Here is a 17310-nt window from a genome sequence, read left to right on the forward strand (position 1 = left end):
AAAGTATTCATGACTTCCGTTTTCTAAATGAATTTAATATGGTACAGAATTTCATCGCAATCATTTGTGCTTTCCGATCCCCCTCCCATCATTTCGCATAAGGGACGACATACGCAGAAATCTGGAGTGAGAGAGAAAAATAATTTGGGCTGGGTGGAAACCTTGAAATTGAACTTATACCAAAGACCACGGTTCGTCGTAACGGTATGTGTGCACTATCCTTTGATTTATATACAGTGTTTATATAATCAATGATACAAAGTTGCAAAGCCTGTTGACATTAAACTGTAAATTTCTCGCTTATGTGGTACACATACTGTGATATATTTAATGTTTTTGTTGCTGTTTTTTTTTTTTAAATCTAATATAACGTTGTAAAAATTGATTCTTATTAATTAAAGATGAAAATATCAAAAGGCCGCCCCCTCCCCCATCAAGACGGTCACATCAAGTTACAGGCGAAAAATCTAGGAAATGAGGAGCGTAGAGGATTTTCGTTTGTCATCCCACGATGTCTCTAGACTTATGAGCGATAGTAAAAGTTAAGTCAAACCGACCGATGAAAGATATATATATATATATATATATATATATATATATATATATATATATATATATATATATATATAGAGAGAGAGAGAGAGAGAGAGAGAGAGAGAGAGAGAGAGAGAGAGAGAGAGAGAGAAATATGGTCGGTAGTACTGTTGTCAAAGCAGAATAATACCTTAGATCAACTATAAATATATTAAAATATTTTAATTAACTCTTGTTAATTCGTCATTTCTCTTAGTTTATATTCCACACTAACGTTCATGCACCAATACGTGAATGGCCGAGCGTTCATGTGAATATCTTACCTAACCATGTGTTTGCAGTGCTCTACTTTATTCATAAAACAATCTTTCATGTTTAAATCATAAGTGCCTTATATTGATTTAATCAATGTGAATAAAAATATAAACTAAAGAAAAAGAAAAAGAAAACAGCCAAATTATCAATATGCAATGGTGATTGTAAATAGCTACAAAAGGCATAGAATTACATTTTGTAGCGGACACACTCGGGATTTGAGGAGTTCATTCACTCGGTCATCCCACGATGTCTCTAGAGTTCAGAGGGCTAATATATGTATTTGTATGTGATATGAATATAATATATGTTCAGTATGAACGCTCTATTAATGATATACCACTCGTTGTATAAATGTTTCATTAAAAGTAAACTCAGCAAGCCTCGTTCCCTCTTTATTATTTTTTTTATACATCTCGTGGTATATCATTTAACTTGTTACACGGGTGCACACGGTTGATATTCGCCTGTCTGGTATGTAAATGTTTTGAACAATCATGGTGGAAATACATACCAAACGGCCTACGCATTGAATAGATGGCTTCTTATAGGGAGAGTACAGCATCTAAAACCCCAAAATATTCTTTCCATTTTCTAGCTTTTTGAAGTACCACACCTTTGACAATGACCTGTTCCCTTGGTCAACTTCATTGAACTCGCGTTTAGCAAAGGTAAATGATCCATCCTTAATCTGGGAGTATCAGAGCCTCTCAAGACTAGCTCATTCCTAAATTCATCTGTTATTGTTTCGGGAAATCGGCCACCATCACTGAAAAGAACCAAACTTGCATTGGCAGGGTCATCAATTACATTTATGTCTTCCTTTAAATATCGCTCTATAGCTTTCAGATATTGCTGTGCAGACAAGTTTGCTGATGATGTCATTGACATGGCTGTGACGCCTTCAGTTAAGCTATCATTTGGTAATGTTTCATTCTAACTTCGTTCACCTTCGGCTTCATTGGCATTGATAACATTCCTATCACAAATGCCATCATTGTTGTAAACTAAATACTCCGGGTCCAGCATTGCTGATGTTGTTACTTGAACAGGAGCAGCCAGAACAGACTCGTCATTTAAGTTATGCAGTTCAGCACTGCCAAGCTGACTGTCAGCAGCTTTAATTTTGCAGGCATAATCGAAACAAGATATCGACGAATAGCTGCAGCGCCACCTGCTTCTGTCTTGTGCGATTTTCTCTGCACTTTTTAAATTCTGCCCCACTTAGTTTGCTCATGTTTTGACTGCTGTAATACGGTTGGTGTCGCAGAGTGAAAAATTAGTATCCGAATAATCCCATTAGATTATTCTCGTAAATAACTAGTACAGTTGAGATACCTTAATGTTAACAATCACTACACCCGACAATTACCCACGGTTCTAATAAGCCATAAGTGTCATTAGTTAGTCTGTATCAACTAATGAATTTGCTAAAGTACACATGACTTGAATTTGCTTTTAGCACTAAAGCCACCCAACCATATCAGTGACATGATCTCTGTTAACACAGGTCACATAATTCTAGCCGTCGGGGATCACACCAGCATCGCGACTGGGGGGGGGGGCTGCATCGTCAAAGGCGGCATCACCAAAGTTTCAAAATAGTATCCTCCTTTAGCAACCTCTCTTTCGTTTCCTGTTATTTTCGTTTTTTTTTTTTTCTTCTTCTTTTTCCTATTTCATTTTTTCTGTTTTCCCTTTTTGCCGCCTCTATAAAAGTGCCGCCTGCGGCTATTCGCTGCTATTGCCCCTATTCGGTACGCCAGTGCAACTATGTGTAATTTATTCGTGCGCGCACACACTCATGAAGGTACACACATTGATTTATGTCCAAATTTCATATAGCGTGTGAACTGGCAGCTTTCAGTTTCTGGCACTAAACATATTTTCTGCATGTAACAACTTACGTGTTTTCTTTCAAAATGACTTTGTTGTGGATTCTATGTTTCATTTTTAAATACCAGTGCAATAATTTAACAATGTGTGTTGTTGAGATTATCAATAAACCGTACACACAATGATACAAATAATAGTAAACGCAATACATATGTAGAAAACCCAAGCAAGGAATATATTTTCATTTATGAGCCCCATAATGAACATAATTATTTTCATTCCCTTCTATTTTAAAATTAAATTCCTCTAAAGGTTTATCTTTTTACTTTGTAACGAAAATTTTAGAACATTACGGTAATACGGTCAATCATTCAAGTGTTCATAAAACAATAACTCAACGGTCCTTTTCCAGTTTTCATTTAGTTGAGGATTTGTTCTTGACATATAAACAGAAACGTCATCCATAATCCTGACAGGTGGATACAAATTCTTGACAGAAAGCTCAAGACCTACATCGACGATCCAACTTTGTCACACATTTGTAGTACATTAGACATGTACAACAAAACACAGACCTACAGCAGTGATCACATGTATTGTTTAATATTGCCACACCTGACATCAGACGTGAATGTTCATAAAGCAGACGACATTTTTGTAAACAAATATTTGCGCAAAACGTTGGTATTTTTCGCTTTATTAACATCTAATATTTAATTTCCATTCAGATTGTATTAGTTTTCTTTTTCTTGCTTCTCAGTGCTTGCAATATCGATTCTCGTGTACGGACGAGATATGTTCGATACAGAGAACGAACATGAGTACGTATGTGACCGAGGGCTAATTTATTCATCCTAGAGTGAGTCAGACCTAACATCATTACTAATTTGCGTTGTTGGTTAGTGATTTATGAGGGGTTTTTTTCTTTTCTTTTTTACCGCATAGAAAATTGTAAACTTATCATATAGCTATTACAGGGATTGTAAATATTATAACCTAGTTGATATCTGCGGTCTTGTGTTGCCGACATATAATTGCGCGGTTGATGAAGCTCTTTGCATCATTGCAAAACAAACTTTTCGAAAATTGGGTCGATCTTTCAAATCTTGCGATCTTTTCTGACCGATGCTTGGAAACCATCGTGTCAGAAAACGATTTTCTTAAGGAGCCTCCCCCAATCAACGTCTTCTTTCCATGAGAGGGGACTTATTCCCAACACCATTCCCGAAGAGCCTTCGGCGCGTTTTATACGCTTCGGAGATGAATTTCCAGCATCTTAATTTGTCTACCTCTTTATGTCTGCAAAATGTTCGCAAGTATTGTGTGTTCATATAAAAGCTCTCCAGAAACCGGGATGTACCACTACATCAGTTTCATAGAACAATTAGATATATGAATGCCCCAAATCTCACTTAAGGATAAATGTCTGAGCATACTGTAACAATATTTGAAAAAAACATTATTTCATTATAGATAACAATGTTACGTATATATATGTATCTATATATAAATTCATATGTTAACAGTTCTATCAGCTGGTGAAAAGACCCCCAAAATATAATGTACTTACTAAATAAAAATGGGGCGGGAAGATTATTTCACGTTGAAAAGTGGCGTTACACAGAAGCGCCAGAAACTTTGTCAAGATGGTCAAGGATCCACCGTTCACAATCATAATTTATATAATGGGTTTTGAGCCATTTAACTAAATCAGCAACCAAAATAGCCAAACTTTACAGTTCAATCGAAGAAATAGACGTCTCTAAATGTCTTTACCCTGTATTGTTGGAAGAAGGAATTAGACGATTTTCGTCCTCAAACTGATGCTCTCTTTTATGAGAGAATTACGCGCAAATGTTCAAGTTCTTTTATTCATTCTTTAGAATTTTCTATGTCTGGTTGAATGTTATTTATGTAAATAGTTACTAATCGGAAAATCTTTTTGTTACATATGCTAGCTTACATAAAGTTGCAAGTCTAATATTTTCACATATTTATTTATTTATTTATTTATTTACTCTGTTAATAAATACAGCAGTACAGTATTTAAATGATATTATGATTTATTAGGCAACTACACATATTTATGTAGATGATTGATTAGCGTTTGATAGACGTCAGACCACCCCAAAGTGGTAATTAAACAAATTTAACTCAGTTAATTCAACCACTTCATTGTCTAAGTCATTGAAAACAGTTTCTCATTATATATAGCTGTCAAAGTATGTACCCAGTACCCTTGTGTGATATGAGCGTTTATTCCGTGATGAAGGCAGAGACGTGTATGCATTGTCTTCATGTTGACTATGATGCAATTATTTGGTTAGAATTTAATCGGAAGTATTACTATCCTACTTTTGTTAAACATTTGTAGGCAGTAAATGATATACAATGTTTACAAAATGAACACATACGATGAAGCAGTTCTTCCAAAATGTTGAATGAAATTCAAATAATAATAACATAGATGATTAAACATTCTCCTCAAATAGTTGATTGAAATTCAAGCACGAATATAGATGATGAGGCATTTCCTCCAAATATTTGGAATGAAATTCAAACAGGAATATAGATGATGAGGAATTGCCTCCAAATATTAGGAATGAAATTCAAGCATGAATATAGATGATGAGGAATTTCCTCCAAATATTAGGAATGAAATTCAAGCATGAATATAGATGATGAGGAATTTCCTCCAAATATTAGGAATGAAATTCAAGCATGAATATAGATGATGAGGAATTGCCTCCAAATATTAGGAATGAAATTCAAGCATGGATATAGATGATGAGGAATTGCCTCCAAATATTTGGAATGAAATTCAAGCATGAATATAGATGATGAGGAATTTCCTCCAAATATTTGGAATGAAATTCAAGCATGAATATAGATGATGAGGAATTTCCTCCAAATATTAGGAATGAAATTCAAGCACGAATATAGATGATGAGGAATTTCCTCCAAATATTAGGAATGAAATTCAAGCACGAATATAGATGATGAGGAATTTCCTCCAAATATTAGGAATGAAATTCAAGCATGAATATAGATGATGAGGAATTTCCTCCAAATATTAGGAATGAAATTCAAGCATGAATATAGATGATGAGGAATTTCCTCCAAATATTAGGAATGAAATTCAAGCATGAATATAGATGATGAGGAATTTCCTCCAAATATTTGGAATGAAATTCAAGCATGAATATAGATGATGAGGAATTTCCTCCAAATATTAGGAATGAAATTCAAACAGGAATATAGATGATGAGGAATTTCCTCCAAATATTTGGAATGAAATTCAAGCAGGAATATAGATGATGAGGAATTTCCTCCAAATATTTGGAATGAAATTCAGACAGGAATATAGATGATGAGGAATTTCCTCCAAATATTTGGAATGAAATTCAAGCATGAATATAGATGATGAGGAATTTCCTCCAAATACTTGGAATGAAATTCAAGCATGAATATAGATGATGAGGAATTTCCTCCAAATATTAGGAATGAAATTCAAGCATGAATATAGATGATGAGGAATTTCCTCCAAATATTTGGAATGAAATTCAAGCATGAATATAGATGATGAGGAATTTCCTCCAAATATTTGGAATGAAATTCAACCAGGAATATAGATGATGAGGCATTTCCTCCAAATATTAGGAATGAAATTCAAGCATGAATATAGATGATGAGGCATTTCCTCCAAATATTTGGAATGAAATTCAAGCATGAATATAGATGATGAGGAATTTCCTCCAAATATTTGGAATGAAATTCAAGCATGAATATAGATGATGAGGAATTTCCTCCAAATACTTGGAATGAAATTCAAGCATGAATATAGATGATGAGGAATTTCCTCCAAATATTTGGAATGAAATTCAAGCATGAATATAGATGATGAGGAATTTCCTCCAAATACTTGGAATGAAATTCAAGCATGAATATAGATGATGAGGAATTTCCTCCAAATATTTGGAATGAAATTCAAACAGGAATATAGATGATGAGGCATTTCCTCCAAATATTAGGAATGAAATTCAAGCATGAATATAGATGATGAGGCATTTCCTCCAAATATTTGGAATGAAATTCAAGCATGAATATAGATGATGAGGAATTTCCTCCAAATATTTGGAATGAAATTCAAGCATGAATATAGATGATGAGGAATTTCCTCCAAATATTTGGAATGAAATTCAAGCATGAATATAGATGATGAGGCATTTCCTCCAAATATTTGGAATGAAATTCAAACAGGAATATAGATGATGAGGCATTTCCTCCAAATATTAGGAATGAAATTCAAGCATGAATATAGATGATGAGGCATTTCCTCCAAATATTTGGAATGAAATTCAAGCATGAATATAGATGATGAGGAATTTCCTCCAAATATTTGGAATGAAATTCAAGCATGAATATAGATGATGAGGAATTTCCTCCAAATATTCGGAATGAAATTCAAGCATGAATATAGATGATGAGGCATTTCCTCCAAATATTTGGAATGAAAATGAACATAAATGATGAAACATTTGTCTCAGATAGTTCAATGTAGATACATAAAGATGCATTTTTATTATTTGTGGCCGCAATAAAACTGAGTCTATTTATGACTAAAATATAGCTGACTTATTGCATTTGTGGCTACACTAATAGTTGAATTATTCCATTTGTGGCTTCATTTGATCAAAATGAGATAATGGAAGCTTTAAATACACTGTAAGTTTGTACATTATCATAAGACAATTTCATTCCCTGCCAAGAGCCCTCTTTAACATGGTACCCCGTCTGCAGCACACTCGTCAGTCGCCAACCGAAGATACGTGTAATACCATGGTTCAGTGTACCAGTCCTCCCCAGTTTGCAAAAAATGGCAGTGGCAATATATTTTTGGGGTTGCTGACATATACATATGTATGCATGCATGTATGTATGTATGTATGTATGTATGTATGTATGTATGTATGTATGTATGTATGTATGTATGGATGTATGTATGTATGTATATATGTATGTATGTGTGTATGTATGCATGTAGGTATGTATGTATAAATAGGTTGACAGAGGGATACATTTATATAGACATAAAATACTTACTAAAAAGAGGTAATTAACAATTATGATATAAGCTATTATACAGACAATTTCTCTCTATGTTTATGGTTTATCTTTCCAGCTGATATTTCAAGCGTGGTACACCTCCCTTCATCATCTCTTGGCCCCACAGCTGTAACACTAAGGAAACGTCGACGACCATATTCAAAATTCCAGATCGCTGAGTTGGAGCGTGAATACAACAGTTCTACATATATCTCAAAGTCCAGGCGATGGGAGCTGTCTCAACTGATCAATTTATCCGAGAGGCAAATAAAAATCTGGTTCCAGAATCGTCGAATAAAGGCCAAGAAAATTCAAAAAAGGGATGACAATCCTTCAAAACCACAAACGCCCCAAGGACAAACAACGACACCCAGTCAAAATCTGAATCAATGAAACGGAAGTTGAAAACTCTATTTGGTGCTGTTTTTCACAAGTGTGACGATAAGAAATAATATATCACCACACAGATATCATATCTATTTTGAGATAGATTATATATATATATATATATATATATATATATATATATATATATATATATATATATATATATATATATATATATATATATATATATATATATATATATATATATATATATATATATATATATATATATATATATATATATATATATATAGTGTTTCTACTAAGACCGCAGATGGCTTGAATGGCTCTTGGTTTCAATTATAAACTATTATGCGTCGTTGCCATACAGATGGTTCATCTTTCTGGTCGTCGTGAATACAGAGCGCATGATGCACGCTGACACTGGCTAACCAACCCGTTATGTACTAGATATCACGTGACCGTCATTGTCTCAAAAGGATCGAGATATCCATAATATAGTTCATGCAGATGTTACATCCCGTTATGAACTGTATAATGTTGTTATTTACAAGCCCCTGTGTTATTAATACTTGTCCCTTACATCGGAAAACATAGCTAGATTCATGTTCGATATTTGTAGGATACTTTTCTTATATGTTGTACATTTTGTTAGTTTCGATTGGTATATACTCTATATATTTCGCGGTAGAACTATTGTCACGTAATATTTGATATAGTGTAAATGATTAACATTGTTTGTTCACCACAGTATTTAGCGTTTTGAATGTTTTTGACGAGTTGGATTTTAGTTATGTACCTAATTTATTGATCATATCTACTTGGATTGGAATTTCATCTTGAAGACAACTTCAACTTGAGGACATCTCGGTACAATAATCAGAGGTCCGCGAAGTGGGGAAGCTTAAACGCATTGCATTGTTAAAAAGTACCATTTTTACATGGATGCAATATGGCATATCGCTTATACTTATAAAAATGTATTCAGCTAACCTATGAGAGTGACAGTATCTCCAAATATTTCTAGATCTCAAGTATTTTGAACAGTGAACACAAAATCTCAAACATTTAACACAAGGAAAATAAGTGCTCGAACACAGTAAACACCGTACACAATTAAAAACAAGATCGTCCAGCATTTTAAACACTAGACACACGGTGCCTGTGTTCGACAGTGGAGAACAGATGGGTGCGTTAGTAAAGGATTGAAGAAAAAGATACTATTTTTCACGCTTTTGCGACAAAACAAATGTTAGCTTCATTTGATAGATGTTCCACCCTTAAACCAAGACTAAATAGGGATGACTATGTTAATGTTTGGCAATGTGATTCCTTTAAATAATTACTCTGAATTTTCCTAAGTTGAGACGTTGTAGACCCATGAAAGGCGTTGGTGGTGTGTGTGTGTGTGTGTGTGTGTGTGTGTGGGAGCGCAGTTAATCCGGGATAATGAAATTTGCTGATAACATTTTCTTCAGCAATCTTTCTCCGTTCGTCAGCATTCGTTTGCTTATCATCAGCATTTTGTCACCTGATTTGCCGCACATTTCAGATCTATCTGAGAAAAAAAGGTGATGAAAAAAAGAAAAAAGAAGATCCAGCAACTGGTACAATTCGTATGATTTATCAAGTCTTAAAATTAAAAAAGATTAGTTACATAAGCGAAAGTTATGTAGTTTCATATGAAGCATTTTTCATATAATTACGCATATATGAGAGAGAGAGAGAGAGAGAGAGAGAGAGAGAGAGTACTCGATTCATCCTAAGAAGCATGTATGATCAATGGCAACGCAGGGGTTATTGCCCTTATACCGTTATCTTGTTAGGATTTGGAAATGCGTATCTTGTATATAATTTAATTGCCTAAATAAGCGATTTTTTTTTGATTTTTTTTTTTTTAAATTGCCTCAATTTCCATTCGTGGAATTTAGTCCCGAAGAAGATTTTTACTTCTTTAAACAACTCTGGTCGTTTGAAATATACTGAAAATTTCAAACCCATTACTAGTTAACGGTTAATTGACCAGATCCACTTATAGGAGATGAAACATTGTTTTTGTCAATTAATTTACAAACAGTTTATTCACAAACAATATAATCAGGTAGAAAATGTGTCCATTTCTATTTGAAATGCTAGTGTACTTTTCAAACTATAATTTTATTAGCAAGGAGGATGCATATAAGCTGGACACGAGACTTTGCATATAGTCAAGTCCTTATTCCCACGAGGTAGCGTTTACGTGTTGGGATATTTTAATATCCGTTGTTCGCCTTTTCGTCTGTCTGTCAGTTACCGCATTTCCTTAACTACATATTAAATAATCCCAAAACTAAATTTTTGTTGGATTTTAGATAATCATCTGTGCTAGACTGGTGTTATTCTTTGCCCTCTATGCGAGGGTCTCCTGAAGGAGGCATGATTCATTATTATATTACACTACTCTCTTCAAATTCCTTCGCATAATACTGAGAGAGAGAGAGAGAGAGAGAGAGATTTCCCATAGGCAGACAAATATTGTATAATTATAAAATTATGCTATTAGATTAACGCGAATTCGTTATAATGCAATTGGTGTTTGACCACGTTTCAGCACCAATTTTTCATTTTCTAATACTTTTTAAATTTAACAAACCTGAGAAAAATATTAAGATTTTTATTTCATTTCTAGAAATAGATTCGGATATATATTATAAGACATTACTACATAATTTCCCTGTGACACAACTTTTAATTGGCAGGCACCCGGTCATCATGTGATTTACAATAATTCATGATTGTCGTGCCATCATAACGTATTCTTTAATGGCGCCAAGTCATTAAAATAAAATTTTGAACGAGATAAAGCTAGGAATCGACAACTTTCGAATTACAATTATATACAATCAAAGACAACGGTTTAATAAGAGAACTACGTTGAAAATAATCTGCCACATATAATCGGTTTTCCTGCATTTAAAGTAAATTGCAGCCAAAATGTGTCCAATCAGATAAATCTAGATTTTGTCTTGATAACTTCATAAACTTAGATTAATCCCTACCAGATCCCATAGCCCAGTGCAAGCATCAAATCAAATTTCATCAATATAATTCCATCAAAGAAAGGTTTTGATATAAGCTATATCTCTTTTAACTTCTTGACATGAATTGATGGGTGGGTGGGTGAATTGATGGGTGGATGGGTAAAAGGAGGGATGAGAACGGGACCGACATTTCGATGGAAGGAAAGACAGTTGGATCGATATATGGACGGCTGGATAGACAAATAAATCGAGCCTTTTCTTTATAGTAACGAAACCCCTGAACTTGAGAGTTATAAATTACTTTTGTTGTATATCTTAAGTTTGTTAAATTGCTAAAAATTTAAATATATAGATACTTTGAAATCGCTTCTTTTCACAACGATTATGTACTGTAAACTCTCGAAATCTCAGTTGAAGAGTGCGCACAAGTTGAGGATTTTCATGAAAAAGGGTAATTTTTTGTGATTTCTGTTATTAAATTCACCACAGTTAATTCCAAAATTTTAATAGTCTTTTTTCTATCTCCTTAAAATGATTGGGATTTAGACATTTTTAAACACGAATATTGATAATTTCGGGTTAAATTATATGCTATCACCTAGTGGCAAATATGTTGTCTAGACAGTGTGTTGAAATGATAAATTCAAAGATTCCTTTTGTTTGATCTATTCGAATTTGCTAGGACAACGTTTTAATAATGTCTGAGACACACTTTAAGACAAAGTACAGGAGGATTCTGTTATTGCTGAGGCAAATGCTCAGAAAGGCCCTGACAACAACGCCAATATATATTATACATTGAAATGATTGATACAAGTAGTTAATATTTTACGTTTTTCCTTGCAATTGCTAATGTTATGGTGTACTATTTTTAAAAAGGAAATTGTCGTTCAAAATATGATTCACGACAAACATTCTTTGCAAATTTAGTATAATTTGTGGCATGTTTCTCCTTCTTAATTATGTTTAAAATGTCTTCAGAAAGCATAATTCCATAATGTAAGTTTTAGTTTCTTATTTTTGTTATTCAGTGCTTAACAAAATGTATTTGTACGCAGCCAAAACAGCAAATGATGCTGTTTGAAGAGATTTGTATTATTTTAAATTTCTTTTCATATGAACATGCGTAAATTGAATGGTGTAATTGAACCCATGATGTCTGCGTTATGTTTTAAATTTTATTGTGTCGAGTTTCAACTGTATTTATTGTTCGTGTTACTTTTCTAAAACGTGTTAATTACAAGCACTAAATGAATCACGTGAGTCATTTGGACCCATATCTATTACTGCATGTTTGTTGTATCCATCAAAGTTCATCAGATAAGTCCTGATTCACGACAGACCATACAGTATAGTAGTTATATAAAGGACGGACTATACAATACGGTAGTTTTAATATGTATGGACTAGATATCACGTTATTTCTAATAAATATTGACTATATGATATGGTATTTTTAATACAGATAGTCTATACAATATTTGTGTTATTTCTAATGCAGATTTACTATACAATATGGTATATGTAATACGATGTTCTATACAATGTAGTAGTTCTAATACAGAGGGACTATACAATATGGTATATCTAATACAGATGGACTATGCAACACGGTAGTTGTAATACATATGGACTATACAATATGGTATTTCTAATACAGATAGTCGATACAATATTTGTGTTATTTCTAATACAGATTTACTATACAATATGGTATATCTAATACAGATGGACTATACAATATGGTATATCTAATACAGATGGACTGTACAATATGGTATTTCTAATACAGATGGACTATGCAACACGGTAGTTCTAATACAGATGGGCTATACAATATGGTATTTCTAATACAGATGGACTATACAATATGGTATTTCTAATACAGATGGACTATACAATATGGTATTTCTAATACAGATGAACTGTACATCATTGAGATCCTAATACAGATGGACTATACAACATGGTATTCATACTACAAATGGACTATAGAACATGTTAGTACTAATGCAGATGGACTATTGACTATGGTAGTTCTACTACTGATGGACTATACAATATGGTATTTCTAATATAGATAGAATATATAAAATGGTTGTTCTAATACAGATGGATTATAGATTACAGTAGTTCTAATACAGATGGACTATACAACATGGCAGTCCTAATACAGATGGACTACACCATATTATAGTTTTAATAATACCTATCACCAGCTACATAGCAATACCTCTCAGAGATTGTAAATAAATGAATAAACTCTAAACATAATCAAGCCTTTCGTTTTAGTAAATGAATGTTTATACATTTGCATTTTCATTATTATGTCGGCAAGGCTATCAATCAAATGCCGTCAAATCATCCAGCCTCTCTCGGCCTGCCAATGAAACGGTTAATTTTTCTGTCTATCTCTCTGCCTGTCAACATCTCTGCATTTATTTTGTCTTCATCCTTTTTGAAGAAAAGAAAAGGGGTTTAACATCTGCGTTTCAGTCAGCCCGTCCATCACCCGTTCGACTTCGCTCTATGACTTGAAAACCTTTGTTGAATAAGAAAACAATCTTGGTTTACTTTCGTATAATCGTCAGGTCATCAGGTGTGTCGCATACCGTGTAAGGGGTCATACCGTCAATGTCACCGCTAAATATTTTACGTTTTAATTTCATTTTCCCGAGTAATTTTAAATTCATTAGACAATTAAAATATGAAACTTTGCATACTTGTTCATCATCACTATATTTGTTGCGTACGAGTTTGGGGTCATATCTCCTAGGTTAAGGTCACGGCTTAATATTGTTTTGATTTTCATCACGCTCTACTTTCTACTCTACTCATTCAAAACCGTAAGATATATGTTCGTGAAACTTGCTGGACTTGTACATTATTGTTAGTAGGTATGTTACCTAGCTAAAATGTTTTTTTTCTTTCTTCCTTGACATTATCAAAGCTGTATGGGTACAGGAAAGAATCGTGTTACTGTAATGCTTCCCAGACCGATTACATATCGTGCATACAGTCAACATTGAATCTTCAAGGTCAAGGTCATTGATCATGTTAACCCCATTATGTGCATTTTGTATCTAATGCAATTTGGATTGAAGTGTATGTATGTATGTATGTATGTATGTATGTATGTATGTAAATCTTTCTTCCAGTGCTGATGTAATTATTCAAAAAATCTGTCAGATATCACGAAAAAGGTTAGAGAAGCAGACACAGAAAAAGATTGCATTTCTGCACAGAAATAGAAGGGTACTAAAAGCGGCAAATATGTAAAAAGCAAATGTGAAATGAGAACTTGGACCACATTTTAATGGCTTATTTCCTCATTATTAATCGGCTTTGGCGGTTGGTAGTTACATATGTTTGCATCGATTATATCCCATAAAATGCGCGCTAATGTTTAATGCTTAGTAATTACTTATGAAGTTAGTAGTTCCAATTTCAATTCATATGTACTACCCTTGAAACCAAAACAGGATGTCCACCATCTTTGGGGTCAAGGTTCCAACCAATTTCTATTGAGGACAACACTTGTGAAAAATATGCCTGAATGCAGAAACGTAATGCACCCTTGCATATTTTAGTACTGATGCGCGTTTCTAAAACACGGGCTCTGACGAAACATTTAATTTTGAAAGTTCTGTTTGAAAAACTTGAAGCTAAAATTCCAAAAGCAATATATTCACGATAAAACGCAGTTTACGTTCTACTAATATTTGTCCCATTTGTAAAAATAAAAATGATGGCGAAACAACATTTGGTAGACAAGGAAAATTATGAAGTAATCATCGCAAACTACCTACCTGGTAAATATAGAATGCCAGAGCACAGCTATTGTACTTTATGTAACAAATATCGTAACTCTATACTTTACCTCTGTTCCTTAAGATGTTACCAACGAATAGTCATGAACACGAAATCATTATTATATCTGGCAAGAAGTTCATATTATATCCAGCAATGTTAGAAATGAATTGATTTTCAAAATTTTCTTTTAGATATAATGGAAAAATAAAATGGAAAATATATTTTTGTAAAAAGATTCATGCGAGTTTTAGATAGTTTTCTTTATTTATTGAATATATTAAAATTTGGAGCAATGCGATTGGAACGATTAAGAAAACAAATCTACCAATATAAATACATGGATGTTTTTAACAGGCAAACACCACAAATGTACCCATAATAATACATGGGTGTTGTTAACAAGGAAAGAAACAAATCTACCCATGTGAATGTTGCTATCGAATTTGTTAAGATCCGGAGTTACGGAAGAAGATTGTCAATATGGTAAAGATGGAAATAAACAATTTAATTAAACAAGAACTGACGGTGATCTTCCTGACTCTTATAGTATGCGAAGAACACACAAATGATAGATGATATATTCGAAGACTTTTTAATTGAGTGTATCTAAAATTGTAACTACATCTTACACATTGTTTTAGAACACATTAATAGCTGATGACGCTAGTTTAAAAAGAATTGGTGCCAAACCTGATTTCACAACTTACTGAAATATGTTTCTCGTGATTGAATCAGGAATTATTGGAGGAATAAGGATGATGGTGCATAGTCATGCCAAATTAAATATGGATAGAGAGCATGACTCGTTTCCATAATCTTGTAATGATTATAGAAATTCCAACAGTTTGTATCACTTGACTATGAGCCTCCCACCCCCCACCCCCCAGCCCGCAGAAAACTTTTAATTGTCATGTAAACACATAAAAACTATCGCAGAAGATATAATGCATTGAGAAAATGATCATTTCGGGAGCCGATTTAGAAATTTCAGTGCATTTTTATATCTACTGTAGGAATTGTTCACTATAATTTAAAAACGACTAGTCTCCAGATCCGAACGAATAATCTCCATTACAAAGGAAATCGATAGACGAGAAAAGATGATCTAAATGTCCAATATATACATTATTATAGGTGAGAGTGTATGCTAAATAGAGCAATAAATAACACAAAAAATAAAACAAAGGAGAATTACAGTGGCTTACTTTGATGATTATTAAACGCGAGCCGCTTGTCAACGTTCACTCAGGTCTAAATTTTTTCATGCAACCATATTTCACAAAAGCTGCAGAAAAAGGTTATGATTTCAGAGAAATATTTTACCCTGGTAGAGATAATTTTTTATATTAGAAGAGGATATTTTATACAAACTATAGTAGAGAATGCTTTATATTAAAGAATAACCATACTATATGATGACGACAAATTCACAGACAGATGTGCATATTATTTTGAAAGAATCTATTGGGACCTCTAATCGTGGTATTATCCTAACAGATGATTGGAGTGTACACAATTTACTAAAAAGATTAAATCGCTGATTATGGATCATGATAATGATGATGACTACATTGTCATATCAAGTGCATGTCGTCGCAAGAGTAATGAAGGCCACCAAAGGTAAATTAGAGAAATATTTTAGCATTAATATAACTAAGGCATCCACACTCACAACTTTTCAGAGGATATAAAAATGGAATAGAAAGAAGCGGAAGAAAAGCAGCGCAAGCGCTTGAAACATTTTTCAGAATCTTTTACGAAAGCAATGAAATAAAAATTAGTGATGACATTTTCGGCTGTCTTCGATATTTGTAACAACAGCGTAATGAAATGGGGGTTAATGGATACAAAAAAACAAGCAAACTTTGACCCCAGTAAAGGGCTGAGCATGATGCCACGCCAGACATCTGAACATCTATAACATTTCGCATTATAGGCTGGATACATATGTAACTCGCCACCCCACCCATATAAAAACACAGCACAAATCCCAACAAAAACAAACAAACAAGTGTTGGGGGTCATATAGGACTGTTATTAAACAATATGGTAAGATTATAAGTGATTATTAAACTGAATACAATACAGAAGCACATTATGTAATAGTGGAATATTAAATATTCAAGATGTTAGTGCGAAGCTTCTACAGGGCTGAGTCAGCACCAAAGCATTGGAATGAGAAAGATCCATGACTAGCTTTGCAATACATGATGAATACGTATTATGGATGATGTGTCTCACGTGTTATTAACAAACTAATCTTGACTTTTCTACTTTTCAGGAGTCATCTTCATTTTAGGCATCCCACATAATTAAAAACGAAACAAATTATAGCCAG

General features: G+C 33.4%; 1 protein-coding gene across 1 annotated transcript in view; it reads left to right on the plus strand.

The window, feature by feature from the left end:
• Window positions 1-8330, plus strand: part of LOC149792346 (uncharacterized) — a 61573-nt gene extending 53243 nt beyond the window's left edge. The window contains exon 2 of the mRNA XM_089970918.1: window positions 7868-8330. Coding sequence (XP_089827044.1) covers window positions 7868-8184 — 317 coding nt within the window. The 3' untranslated portion in view covers window positions 8185-8330. The remainder of the gene's footprint in view (window positions 1-7867) is intronic.
• Window positions 8331-17310: the final 8980 nt, after the last annotated feature.

The sequence above is a fragment of the Sinohyriopsis cumingii genome, chromosome 9 (assembly GCF_028554795.1).
Source record: "Sinohyriopsis cumingii isolate HCF-2022 chromosome 9, ASM2855479v2, whole genome shotgun sequence".
Taxonomy (NCBI): domain Eukaryota; kingdom Metazoa; phylum Mollusca; class Bivalvia; order Unionida; family Unionidae; genus Sinohyriopsis; species Sinohyriopsis cumingii.